The 12,850-nt window shown below is 39.6% G+C and overlaps 1 protein-coding gene across 2 annotated transcripts; it reads left to right on the plus strand.

Annotated features, from left to right (window-relative positions):
* The first annotated feature begins 1,485 nt into the window (after positions 1-1,485).
* dcun1d2a (DCN1, defective in cullin neddylation 1, domain containing 2a) lies at positions 1,486-11,937 on the plus strand. Of its 2 annotated transcripts, XM_014999344.2 has the most exons (7): positions 1,486-1,639; positions 4,250-4,466; positions 5,744-5,912; positions 6,257-6,387; positions 6,471-6,553; positions 9,088-9,184; positions 9,277-11,937. In XM_014999344.2, exons 1-7 carry the CDS (start codon positions 1,637-1,639, stop codon positions 9,354-9,356), a joined length of 780 nt encoding a protein of 259 aa, XP_014854830.1. In that variant the 5' UTR covers positions 1,486-1,636; the 3' UTR covers positions 9,357-11,937. The 2 variants fall into 2 exon arrangements, with proteins under 2 accessions (XP_014854830.1, XP_087871974.1); XM_088015848.1 differs by lacking the exon at positions 1,486-1,639 and having other exon boundaries at positions 3,984-4,466.
* Positions 11,938-12,850: the final 913 nt, after the last annotated feature.

A 12,850-nucleotide genomic window follows, 5' to 3' on the forward strand; every position in this document is an offset into this window, starting at 1 on the left:
CATATCATTACATTGTTCCACCTAAGTTGTTGATGCTTTCCATTTTCAGACGATGGATTGAACAGTGATCCATCACATGATCCATCTGTCCATAATAGATATGTTCCTGAACAGAAACATATCTAATCATTTTGGGTTTTTTGTCCTTGATGTACTGGTTGAAAAATGACATCCTCTGTCTCGTCTGACTTTAAAAGCATAGCATTTAAAAGTTCTCTAGTCTTCTATGGCTTTAAGATGGTAGGGCTTTGTGTGTCTGTTTGTAGTCTAGCTGGCTTTGTAGAGAAACAGAGCCTGGTATTCTCAGCAATACACCAGAATGTCATTCCATGATGTGGTCTGATAATTTTCCTAAGCAAAAACATTTATGTGTGTCTGTTTTATCCTAATTGTGTATGTGTGCGCGTGTGTGTGTGTGTGTGTGTGTAGCATAATTGGCTCAAACTTTGAACCCTTAGTTTGTGAAGGTTTATTATTAACACGAACAAACTGGAATCTGTGAGACAAAAGTGATCTAAATAAGACTAGTGAATTTCCTTGATCGCCCTTTCCTTCTAGGACAGTGGTGTCCAAAGTCCTAGTTTAACGAACCTGGATCCAATGATAGCTCCTTAGATGCCCTAAGAAGAACATTGACATGCTGAAAAGGTCAAAACGTGGAGGATGCCAGCCCTCGAGGACTGACTTTGGACACCCCTGTTCGAGGAGAAAACTGTGATCAGCTGTTTTGTACACAGAATTGAGGTTTTACAGAACAAGTACGAAGACAAGTCCTTTGAGGCCAGGAAAGCATCAATTGTGACTTTCATCTATGACTTTCACCGGGGTTGTTTCAGTCACTGAAACCTTGATGAAAGGAGTCAAATAACTCAATACTGTGTAAATGCTCACACAATAGCTATGTGTTTTATCAAGGTGTTTTGATCTAGTGTGGATATTTTAAATTAATGGCTTAATCATGACATCAACAGACCCATTTAATAAGGGTAGGTTAGTAATGCATAACACCCAACAGTGTCCCAACAGTGCTAACAACTGTTCCAGCATGCAGCTCATTCATACATGCCGGTATGATTGTATATGACTGGATCAACTGGGGTCATCATAACGAATAAGATTAGTTGTACAAATACAGTCCTTATCCATTCCTTTATAGAGGCTATATGCAGAGAAAGAGTTAAACTGTCAAACTGGGTACATCTGAATTTAAAATGTCCACACAGACATACTTAAATAATTTTTTAATAAAAACAACCACTGCCCTATGATGGACTGTGTCCCTGTACCGCATCTCTCCCCAGTGACTGCTGCAGATAGGCACTAGTCCCCCATGACCCTGCAAAGATAAGCGGGTGGAAGGGTGTCAGGGTAAGCTTGTTTCTTTATGTAAGTTATGTTTTACACTACAGTAAATAATGAATTAGAAATATTAGAATATTTTTGTTAATTGTCACGCAAGCTGCTTTATTTTTCCTTTCAGTTTAGATCTGAAAGGATCCTCAATTGGTCCCCGAAATAAAGCAACTTACACAAGAACATGCTGCAAACCTCTGCTTTCTGCTCAGCTACTTCCTTCGCGCATGCGCACATGGAGCAACAGACGGGCTACTAAACTGGTCAAACAGCGGGTGTAAAAATGGTAGGTAACCAAAATAAACACAAACCCAGGCACTGGCTTTTGTGCCATGAAGGCTTATCTATCAAGACTGATGGAATAATGTCGAAGCGCATGATGTGTCGCGTTTTGTGAGCCTCACAGTGCTCAGTTAATTGTTTTCGCTGCTGTTTCAGGGAAGGTCAGTTGATATTTTGAGAGCAGCTAGCAGCATTAGCCACACGTCCCTTTTTGGCAGTCTGGTAACTTCGGCTGTAAGCAGGTCAACCGCTGGACCTCAAACACGGACGGGGTCGTTTCACTAAAATCTCTGCCTGTTCATAACAGCACTGACACTTTTGTGCGGAGGATATATCCTCATGATTGTTGTCAATACATTCTGGCTAACTCAGCTAGCGTTAGCCAGTGCAAGTTACTAGCTGGGATGTAGACAAAGCTAACCCAAATGTTTCCCAACGATGACCAGGTTCGTCTCTAAAGGCAAACGAACATTCATCTCAATCCACGCGTGATTAATGACAGAAATCAGTAAAAATGTCAGGCGGGTCAATAGCAGCTCGTTGAACTCAACCTTTAGTATTCGCTTCCAGGAAATACTGCTCTGCAGAGAAGTGTCCAGATGATCCTGGTCGAGATCTTTCCCTTCAGTTTGACCACTTTGCTTAGTTTCCTTTATAATGTAAAGTTAGAAATATTAGAAGGGGGGGGGAAATGCATAGTACAATTTTATGCACCCTGCGGATATTTCTACAAATGCTTAGTTGTGTTCAGCCCTTAGGTTCAAAGCCCAGACGCATTTGCTTATCTGTCATCTGAAATGAAAACATAAGAGATAATCTGCACATCCAAGCTCCCAAACTAAGTTTGATAAATTTCCTAAATGAGCAGTAGCACTATAGCTGATTTAATCTACAATTCAGTTAATTGGAAACCATGAACTGGGACTGTTGTCACCATATGGTAACCTCATGTAAAAACAAACAAACAAAAAAACAAGGTATCAGCCTAAAGATTTTTTGCCAAAAATGGGCTAACTGCTTGTATCTAAAGCAGTTTTCCAGCTAATATCTTTCTGTGTGTTTTATAAGAGTGACAGCCAATTTGGGTTTTTCTGCATGAGAAAAATGTAGTTGTCTTTTCTTCCGCCAGCTGTCAAACATTGCACAGCAACAGGTGGACAAAAGACAATGCTTTTTACTGTATACTATAGTCCAGGGGTTCCCAAACTGTGGGCCGCGCCCCCTAGGGGGGCGCCGTGTCATTGCAGGGGGGGCGCGGGAAGCCGTCTGGATGAAAAAACAAAACAAAACATGAACACTGTATGCGCTGGGTTTTTACCTTAGAATGGCCAACTCTCTGTTATTCCTGTCAATTTGATACAGTAGAGGCTTCCACACTTCCCATATTTGTGTCCTCTGTCACTTTTATCAGCAGTTAAAACTGTTTAATCCGTTGTTATCATGTCGTAACCTGTTTTTCCGAGCCGCCTTTAAACGCAACATGAGCACTACGATGCTCGCCCTGGGTTTACACCTGTGAAGGAGACCTGCTGCTGCTGTGCGGAGCTACGTAGGTTTGTGTTAGAATCACGGCAGCAAAACGCAAAGAACTTTTCACAGTTTTTCCCTCCAAACTAACCGACTGAGTTGAGTAAAGCTGTTGGATGCAGGTAATGTTAGCTAAAAGATGACTAGCTAATATCAATACAGAACCTTAAGCTTAACAAGTGCCTTGTAGGCTACTGATGTTGGTGTCTATTTTCAGCTACGTACATTCATTTTGCCCCCAAAAAAGTCGATTCACCACCCCCCCATCCCACCGTCACACGCGTCGTTTCAACCAGACAGCCATTTGTAATCCATAGGGGGGGCGCAGAAAATGTTTGGAAACCACTGCTATAGTCCATACAGCTGAAGAACATTGGTGTCTAACAGGTCTTTTCTCCAGCACTTTAATATCCCAGTAGAAGGACTTTAAACCGGCTACGGTATGCTAAAAGTTTTCACTAGGTTTTGAACCATAGTGTTTGGAAACAAGATAGTCATGTGCAGCTTTGCTTAAGTTATTATGAAAGCTTCTGGGCCTCATAGATGCCTATAAACTAACATTGTATCACTATCATGTTTCAGTATTCTTTACTCATATATGATTGGTTGGAGCTGACCGAAAGTTAAAGTCTCTCCTGCAATCTGCGCTCCCTGCCTGTTTTGATTTAATTATTTATTTTTATATTTCTCAGTATTTTCGGCACACCGCTTGCGTTACACTCCAGACTTGTTGCACCTCTGGCTCCTCGCGATGGCATCTTATTTCCATCCTCATGTTACGTCTGTGACTGTAGTTATCTGCGGGGCCCTCAGGGGTACAGCATGTGCTCTGAGTATCCACAACATCCCTCTTCAGAAAAGCCCGTGTTGCTCTCACACAGCGTATAATTACCATCCTGTTAAACGCCTGTTTGTCGGGGTTACTGTATGGGTTTCTGAGCGATTTCTTGCCTCCTGGATGTGTTTTAATGTTTGCGTCTCGCTGTTTGTTTTCATTCTTGTGTCTCTCTGTGTCTGTGCGCTGGTTTCTTCTTTGCTCGGTCTGATGCCACTTGTCTCTGACCACCCCTGTCCCGTGTGTGCGCAGCATAAGCTGAAGTCTTCACAGAGGGACAAGGTTCGGCAGTTCATGTCCTTCACACAGGCTGGGGAGAAGACGGCCGTGTACTGCCTCACGCAAAATGACTGGAAACTAGAAGTTGCGACGGACAACTATTTTCAGAATCCAGAGCTTTACTGTAAGGAATCCATGAAAACCTCGGTGGACCGGAAAAAGCTGGAACAGCTCTACAATCGTTACAAAGGTAAGGCTCGATGACTCGCATCCTGCTCTGCATGCTGTTACCGCAGTTCTTTAAAAGTATTTATACCCATTAAACTTTTCTGTTATAACCACAAACAGTCAGCGTATGTTATTGGGATTTTATGTGATGGACCAACACAAAGGAGGGAATAATTATATAGTAGAGAAAAAAAGCAGTAGATGTTCAGTGAATTGTGGTTTGTATTTGCAATCAACTTTCATTACTGTTTTTACTGTCAGAGGTCATTTATTATAACCTCGGTGTCGCTCCAGCTGTTCTGTGAAGACTTTAGAGGTTTGTTCGAGAAAATTAGTCTACAAACAGCTTAATGAAGACCCAGGAACACCGCAGGCGGGTCACAGATAACGTTTAGGAGAAGTTTAAAGTAGGCGTTGGTTGTAAATGTCAAGCTACCGAGGCATGTCCTCTTGGTAGGACAGCAACTTGCCGTTAATGACAGAAAAATCCAAGATTCCTACGATGACTTTGGATGAGCTGCAGGTATCCACGGCTCAGGTGGGAGAACCCGAACAAATATTAGTCGCGTACTCCACGAATCTGGCCTCTATTGAAGAGTGGTCCTCAGAAGGTTACAAGAAGACCCCTCTACCATAAGCCACTTGTAGTATTATTGTTTAATATTGGAATGAAGAAAAGTTTATTTTTCCATCATCATAATGTCCCACCCCCTTCTATCTGAGCTTTCAGATTTGGGGTATGCTAATCTATATCCGTTGTAGGCATAAAAGACAAGTCCATCCTACTGGCCAAGTGTATTATTGGAAAGCAAAGTTGCAATTTGATATGTTGTGCAGCTCTGTTATAGGTCAAAGCATATTCATGTGTTAGAATGACCCAGTCAAAGTCCAAACCAGCTGCAAGAATCGAGCATTGACGTGGTTATCATGCAGTCTGACTAAGCCTACTGAGTGATTTTACAAAAATGTCTTATTCCTAGTTGCGTAAATTGGAATCATACAGGAAATGAGTTGCAGCTGTTATTGCAGCTAAAGGCGTTTTGGGGCTGAACGCAAATTCCAGCCAAACTTCGGATTTCTATTTGTTGAAAAGTTTCCACATCGTCTATGTCTCACGTCCCACTGCGGATTGATGTCGCTACGTTGTGTTGTTCGGAGGTGTCGGCTGTGACGCAACAAAGCAAAGCTTTTTGCAAATCTCTGCATCGCTATCTCATATTGATGTAGAAAGCTTCACATAGTTGTGCTTTTGTTTTATCCAAAACGGAGAAAAGTAACCCGGCTCTTTGTTCTCGGTAGATCCCCAGGATGAAAATAAGATCGGCATTGACGGGATCCAGCAGTTTTGTGACGACCTCTCGTTGGACCCGGCCAGCATCACCGTGCTGGTCGTTGCGTGGAAGTTTCACGCCGCCACTCAGTGCGAATTCACCAAGAAGGAGTTCATGGATGGAATGACAGAACTGGGGTGAGTGTTTTTTTTTTTTTCTTTTTTGTTTTTTTTTATCAGCAGCCTGCTTTGCGCACTCCTAGTTTCATCTCCTGGTGGTTCTCCTGCTGTAGCTCCAAGGGAGGGAAGGCCGGCTAAATATAGATCCTCCCACGGCCCGGGTATTCTGTGTCTTCGTGTGATAATGAGAAAGTTGCAATGTTTTGACTTTTAAGGCTCGTGTCTCCGAGTCTGTCGGCCAGTTCGTCTTCAGCATCCAGGCAGTCCTGTCAAGGCTGGCTGGGTTATGCCAGCCTGTCATTATTTTTTGACATAACTGGACTGTTTTTTTTTTTTTGTGGTTTTTTTTGTTTTTGTTTTAGGTGCGACAGTCCAGAAAAACTGAAAGCCCTTTTGCCAAGATTAGAGCAGGAGCTAAAAGACAGCGGGAAGTTCAAAGACTTCTACCAGTTCACTTTTAACTTTGCCAAAAATCCTGGACAGAAAGGTCTCGGTAGGTTTAATGGCACGAATGTCAACTGACATGAGGTCTCGTTTTGAGCAGATTAAAAATCTGAGCCGTTCCTCTTGTTGCAGATTTGGAGATGGCCGTAGCCTACTGGAACTTGGTTCTGTCAGGACGATTTAAGTTCCTTGATCTTTGGAATAGATTTCTTTTGGTGAGTGAAAATGGTGCCAGTAATTCATATCCCATCATTCATGCCCTACAATAACCCGATTTGAAAGCCTGTGCAGTCTCTAGCTTTTGTGCAGTACATTACTGAACTGAAATTACTTAATGGGTTGAGTTCAGCTTTAATTTGAAAGATAAGAAACTGGACACAGTCCGTCATTAGAGGGTCAATCTGTGGGGTTGTGGTTCAGTCCAGATATCTTAAGCAAGGGGTGTCCAAGCGTTTTGTCACATGGGCCAAAATCATAAGCTCAAAAGTGCTTGCGTGCTAAAAAAAAAAAAAAAAAAAGACATTCTTAAAACCTAAAATCACCAGAAATGTTCTCATTTTTAGTCTTTTTATCTACTCAACAATAAACTAAGCATGGCCCATTTTAATTAAAAGTAATAAACTAATCAGATTTTTTTGTGTGAATTGGATTGTGGGCCCAAAACCTCATTTTGAGCTCAAATGAAGAAAACCGAAAAAGACATTTAGTCTAATCTCAGCAACAAAACCAGGATCTTGGTCAGTGTTCATTTGAAAACACCTGCTGTACTTAGCCAAGTTTTAACAAAGCAATTAAAAGCAGATTTGGATGCACACAGGTGTACTTTAGAGTATAATTTAGTGAGAAGATGTGGTCCTGTTTACCATGAAAATAGAAGGAAATCAGAAAGTTTGGTAAACATGATCACTTTATGTTGCATCTAACATTTTTAAAGTAGATTTTAATTGAAAAGTTGTAGTTTTGTCCTCATGTATTTCATTTTTGTAGTCAGGGACCTGCTTAAAATGCTTGGACCCTACTATGAACACCTGTGTTGTACACAGGGGTGTAAAAGCCGACATTATAACAGCTGCTGAGGAATCTCACCTGCTTTTTTTTTTTTTAACTGTGAAAATTAGAGCTGCCAGATACATTGAGCCAAAATTATTGTCTATCAGTAAATCAAACCTACAAAGGATTGTTTGGATGAAGCATCCAATAGGATATAATCTTTAAAATACCATACATTCACACTATGCATGGCTATAATACACAGTGACTCTCAGACCTGTTAAAGATGACGCGTAATACATATTTTTGAAGCTTATTCTATAAGTAATAAGCACACTTCAGCTGAAATACATATTTGAAGGAAACAAAATAAAACTTGTGCATTAACCCAGTGCTAGTAGTGTGCACATTTCAAGTATGCAGCATCTTATGACCATATCGTTTGTCCAGAGTAGGCGAGCCTGCAATCTTCTTCCCATTAAGTATTTGTTTATTCCAACAACTTCGTGGGAAAGCGTTTTAGAAGAAAAGGAAGTGGCAATGTGGTGAAGCAAACCCAGATGCAGATAATCGGTCGTCTATCCAGCTACTGGAAAAACTCCATCTTAAGAAGGTTTACTGAAAGCATTGTAGCCAACTTATAACCTTATTACTGCTTTACCTGCCAACACCAAGAGGACTGCAGACAAAGAGAGCCAGGATACACCTTACTTAAATAACATTTATTGTAGTCCAGGCAGTTCATCGGAGAATACATAACTCCGACTACTGCAATCTTCACCCCATCAGGACTTTCGTTCTCCTCGGCAGTAGGTGAATTTGGTCCGGAAACCTTTGGATCTCAGCGAGCACATAAAAAAAAAAGTAACAGATGAAATATGGATAATATTTCATAAATCTGTTTTGGTTTTTTTTGTTCAAAACCTTTCATGTAGAGATTTAACTTTCATCGTTTTTTGACAGGTTTAGGGTTTAAACTTTATGAAGATTTTAAATAATTTCAGTATCTTTATTTATTTTTTTGTCGAAAATGTCTCAAAACATTAAGCTAAGGCTGATGAGGAGAAGAGCAACTTAAAATTCCTGGAGAACCATTGTGTTTAGGTATTTGAGAAGGATTGAAAAGCCCCATAATTAACTGTAGGCTGGTAGACATGAGCGCCTTTACTTAGTGGGAAAAGTTCAGAGAAAAATGCAGGATGCCAGACGGACGCTGTACTAATGTGCTGTTACACAGGAAGTTATTACCTTACATGGTGTCCTGACAGCCCCGCTGGTTATATATATATATATATATATATATATATATATATATATATATATATATATATATAAAGTTATATGTTTATTTAAAGCAATGCTAACTAAAAATCTAGAAATCTGACATGTTAACTCAAGAAGATCTTTAATCTGAACTTTGGAATCAATTGGTGATTGCTAAATTGAAACTTATAACAGAAACGAAAAGTGAAACCAATATATTATTATTATTTATGCATAGCATTATACAAAGTTAAAGTGCTACACAAAACCACCAGATGCTGGAAAAAGTTCTAATTTTGCTTTAAATGTCCCACTTTTGGAACCAGAGAGATAAACCGAGTGGATTGGATTAAACATTTGTTGGATTTAATTCGACAAGTTGGCCCTTCAGTATTATGCTGCTTCAAAGAAGTGTGCTCTGTTGTGATATGACGATGTATTTGTTTTAAAGACGAGGGGAAAACGAGGTGTTTTCATCAGCTCTTGTCCGTTACAGGAACATCATAAACGATCCATCCCAAAGGACACATGGAACTTATTGTTGGACTTTGGTAACATGATTGCAGATGACATGTCTAACTATGACGAGGAAGGTGAGTCTGCAGTAACAAAATACACACAAAGCGTCTCTTTTTCTCTGCTCCATCACGAGTTAACCAGCGGTGTGTCTCTGCTCTCTCCGAAGGTGCGTGGCCCGTCCTTATAGATGATTTTGTGGAATTCGCTCGACCAATTGTTACAGGATCCAAACGTAAAACTCTCTAAATCCGATCCCGACTCTGGAAAGCCAGAACATTGTTTCTTTCACAGCGACATCATTGTTTTTTTAAGACTCTGTACAAAAAAAAGTGGAAAAAAAAAAACTGTAGACTTCAGAAGAGAAAACAGAAGCACTTGAAACCGTCTTTCAGGGAGCCGAGTTGAGAAACAAACTGGCCACATTTTCGGTCTCCTTGAGACGGAGGCGCCGTACGGACATCGCCAGTGTCTCAGCGTCCCGGTGGGCCCCCTGCGCTCTGCTCCGGGAGGAGCGCCACAGCCTCACCACTGGGCCGACGAGGACACGGCACCGACACGAGGTTCACCCGCCGTGCGTTCTTTAAACGGACAGGACAGAAGAGAGCTGTGTGTTTTAAGATTCTTCCAGGTCATCTTTGTTTTGGTATATGAAGCTCTGCGTGACTGTGCAAACATCCCATGTCTTAACTCCAGCTTTGGGACAGAGTGCTCGCGACACCAGCACCAACAGAACTGTTGCAGTTTTTAACTGTACATACTGTATCTAATGGGACAGATGACAAAGAGAGCTATAAGAAGAATAATATAATTATGTTCAATTTATAAAATGCAAAAAGATGATTGTTTTATGTACAGTAAAATGCTCAGATCTCTAAACGGTGATGCCTCAATATTATGGATAATAATGCTGTTGGTTTAGTTGTTCGGTGGACGTCCAGTCATGGAGTTGTGAGCTCATTGAAAGCATGTTCTAAAATCATTTTACGTCACCTCGGGCTGGTTTCAGAAATAAAGTTTCACTAAAGTAAAGGCAGTGCTTTGATTTAGATAACTGATACTCGCTCATTTGTCTGGATAATTTCGGTTCTGAGTGGTTGTACGTAGGCATGGGCCGGCTGTCGAGGCGTAACGAAGGTTCTGAAACGTTTCGGGTTCAAAACTTTGTCTGGAATTTATTTATTATTATTATTATTTAAAGACATTTGAGGTGCCAGAAAAAGAGCCCAAGTGAGGAGTTTTCTCCAGGTGTGTCCAACACAGATTAATGCAGACCGGCCCCTCTCCCACCTGTTGCTGAACACTACTTAGCAACTGGCTAAAAAAGAAAAACAAATCTGCTCCTTATTTCTAATGCTAAAGACAAATTCTACTGTTTTGAAGTATTTGTACAAATATATATATATATATATATATATATATATATATATATATACACACACAGCTCACACATTGCAGTGCAGCCCCTCCCCCACCTTTTTCTGGGCAAATTGTGTGTCATCTTGCTGCTAAAAAAAAAGGCTGCTGCATTTTTCTCATGCTTTACAAAAAGCATGATTTGACCGTCTGCAAATATTTCTGGTCTTGAAAAATGTAGAGTAATGCAGTCATTGGCCATGCTCATCACTCCACAATGTTACTGCACACTGCTGGTCAGATGGCTGAAAAAAATTTGCTTTTTTTTTTTTTTTTTATCTTACAGAAAAATACTAATTTGTATGGCAAAAGTTTGGGTTCCAAAAAACATATTTGGTGTAAAGTAAAGCCGCCTTGTCCCTCCCAAGTCTGTTGCTGAGCACTGCTGGTCAGTCGGCTAAAAAAATTTAACTACATTTTATTCATGCTGACATAAAAATGTTTTAAAAATACAACTGGCAAACATTGCAGGGATTGTTTGGAATAAAAGCAAGTTAAACCATCTCGAAATTTTAGTTTTAAATTTGTGCTAACACCGTTACGACTTCACTCAATAAAAATATAATACTGTGAGAATCCCATACTGGCCCATGCCTAGTTGTAAATATAATGTAGTCGAAGTTTTCCACTGTTTCTTTGAGAAAAACTGAAATCAGTCTAGAAAAGAAATCTTTCTTTATGATTATTTTTAACAGACGACCCCCCTCGGCAGTCTTTGTGTCACTCTAAAACCTAATTTTCAAACTTTACAGTTAAGAAACGCTCAACCTGTAGGATTGCATGGCATAAATCTGTGTGTTTTGGCAGCGAGAAGTTTTTTTTTTTTTTTATTTCTTCAGAAGTTGAGAAAGCGACGACAGGACAACAGAGTAAGCCTTAAGAGTAAATGCCTGTCTGATATTTCTGTACCTGTCCCACCCAATCTGTTTCAGTGTTACTGCAGGTAGTGAACATCAGACTGTGTTGTCGATGCATCGTTTTTGTAGCCTAAGTATATCGCTCATCTGAGAGAGAAGTATAAAGCATGAGTTTTTCCATAATCCTAGATGTATTTAGCTTATTTGTTTGATGAGACTGATCATGGAAATGTCCCAGAATACAGCTGTGCAGCAAAGTATAAAGCAGAAATATGGTGATGCAGTTGTGAAAAGTATTTAATTTTTAAAAAATTATTATTATTATTATTATTTGCCATGAGCCAGATGAGCTTGTTCATTAACCGAACTCACGTTGCGGGACACCTTGTGCCACTGATCTGCGGTAGAAGACGACCATGTGTCTTAAACTAGAGCTCATTTGTTCTTGATGTTTTGATGAAGTTGCTGCTTGTCCTCTTTGTGTCTTTTTTTTTTTTTCTTATAAGAGCTGGGTGATGCTTTATTTTATTCTTAAATAAAATGTATATTGGGCACCATATTTTATTATGATTACCTTAAAGGAGCTGATCTATTAATTTGTGTAATAATGGGTTAAAATATTGATTCAGATTTTTTATTTATTTATTTATTTTACTCCAACCACCTTTATTACACTTATTTACCTTTAGTTATTAATTCAAGATATCAGATTTTGTTTTGCATTAGCAACTCTTTTTGTCTCGTTGGAGATTGTTAAAGGACTCGTATTAGTTTTTTAGACTGATTATAGACAGTTTTTAATCTATTTTACATATATTTTCTTACTGTTGAGGTAAGAAATGAGACATGATCATAAGTTGATTATAAATTACTACTTTTTTAAGTTATTGGCAACCTTTTAATTGTAGAACTGATCAACTTTATCAGTGACCTACAAGTTCTTTGTTTGGATGCAAACAGTTTTATAACTTTACCACTATTTATGCTTTAAAGTCAGTGTAAAGTGACAGTTTTACTCCAATGAGTCAAACGCTATAAAGAAATTTTAATAGATGTTTGCCCAGAACTCCAGGCACATTTGCTGTATGTTTGCCTTCACTTACTTGTGAGGATGTGCTGCTTTAAGTAAATATTGGTTTAGTTTCATTTTCTACATATCTAAAACAGTTGTACATGTAATCAGACAACAAGCTGTTTCACGCTGTCGATTATTTTTATGAAAAGTCAAAAATATGACAAAACATATATGTTTTTGGAATTAGCATCAATACCGTTCAAATGTCTTCACAGTGACTCAGTAGGAATTTAACTTCGTCCCATGCTATGCAGACTCTCTGTCTGCGGCTACGAAGGTCACTCTAATGCTTGAAGTGGCTCCAAAAGCAGAGCAGTCTGACCCATTTTGTGATTAATGCCATTATTCTGAATTTGACCTCACGGGGGCGCTCATGGACAGTGTTCAAATCATTG

Source organism: Poecilia mexicana, unplaced genomic scaffold, assembly GCF_051168715.1.
Source record: "Poecilia mexicana isolate PSO_F unplaced genomic scaffold, ASM5116871v1 scaffold_2, whole genome shotgun sequence".
Classification (NCBI taxonomy): domain Eukaryota; kingdom Metazoa; phylum Chordata; class Actinopteri; order Cyprinodontiformes; family Poeciliidae; genus Poecilia; species Poecilia mexicana.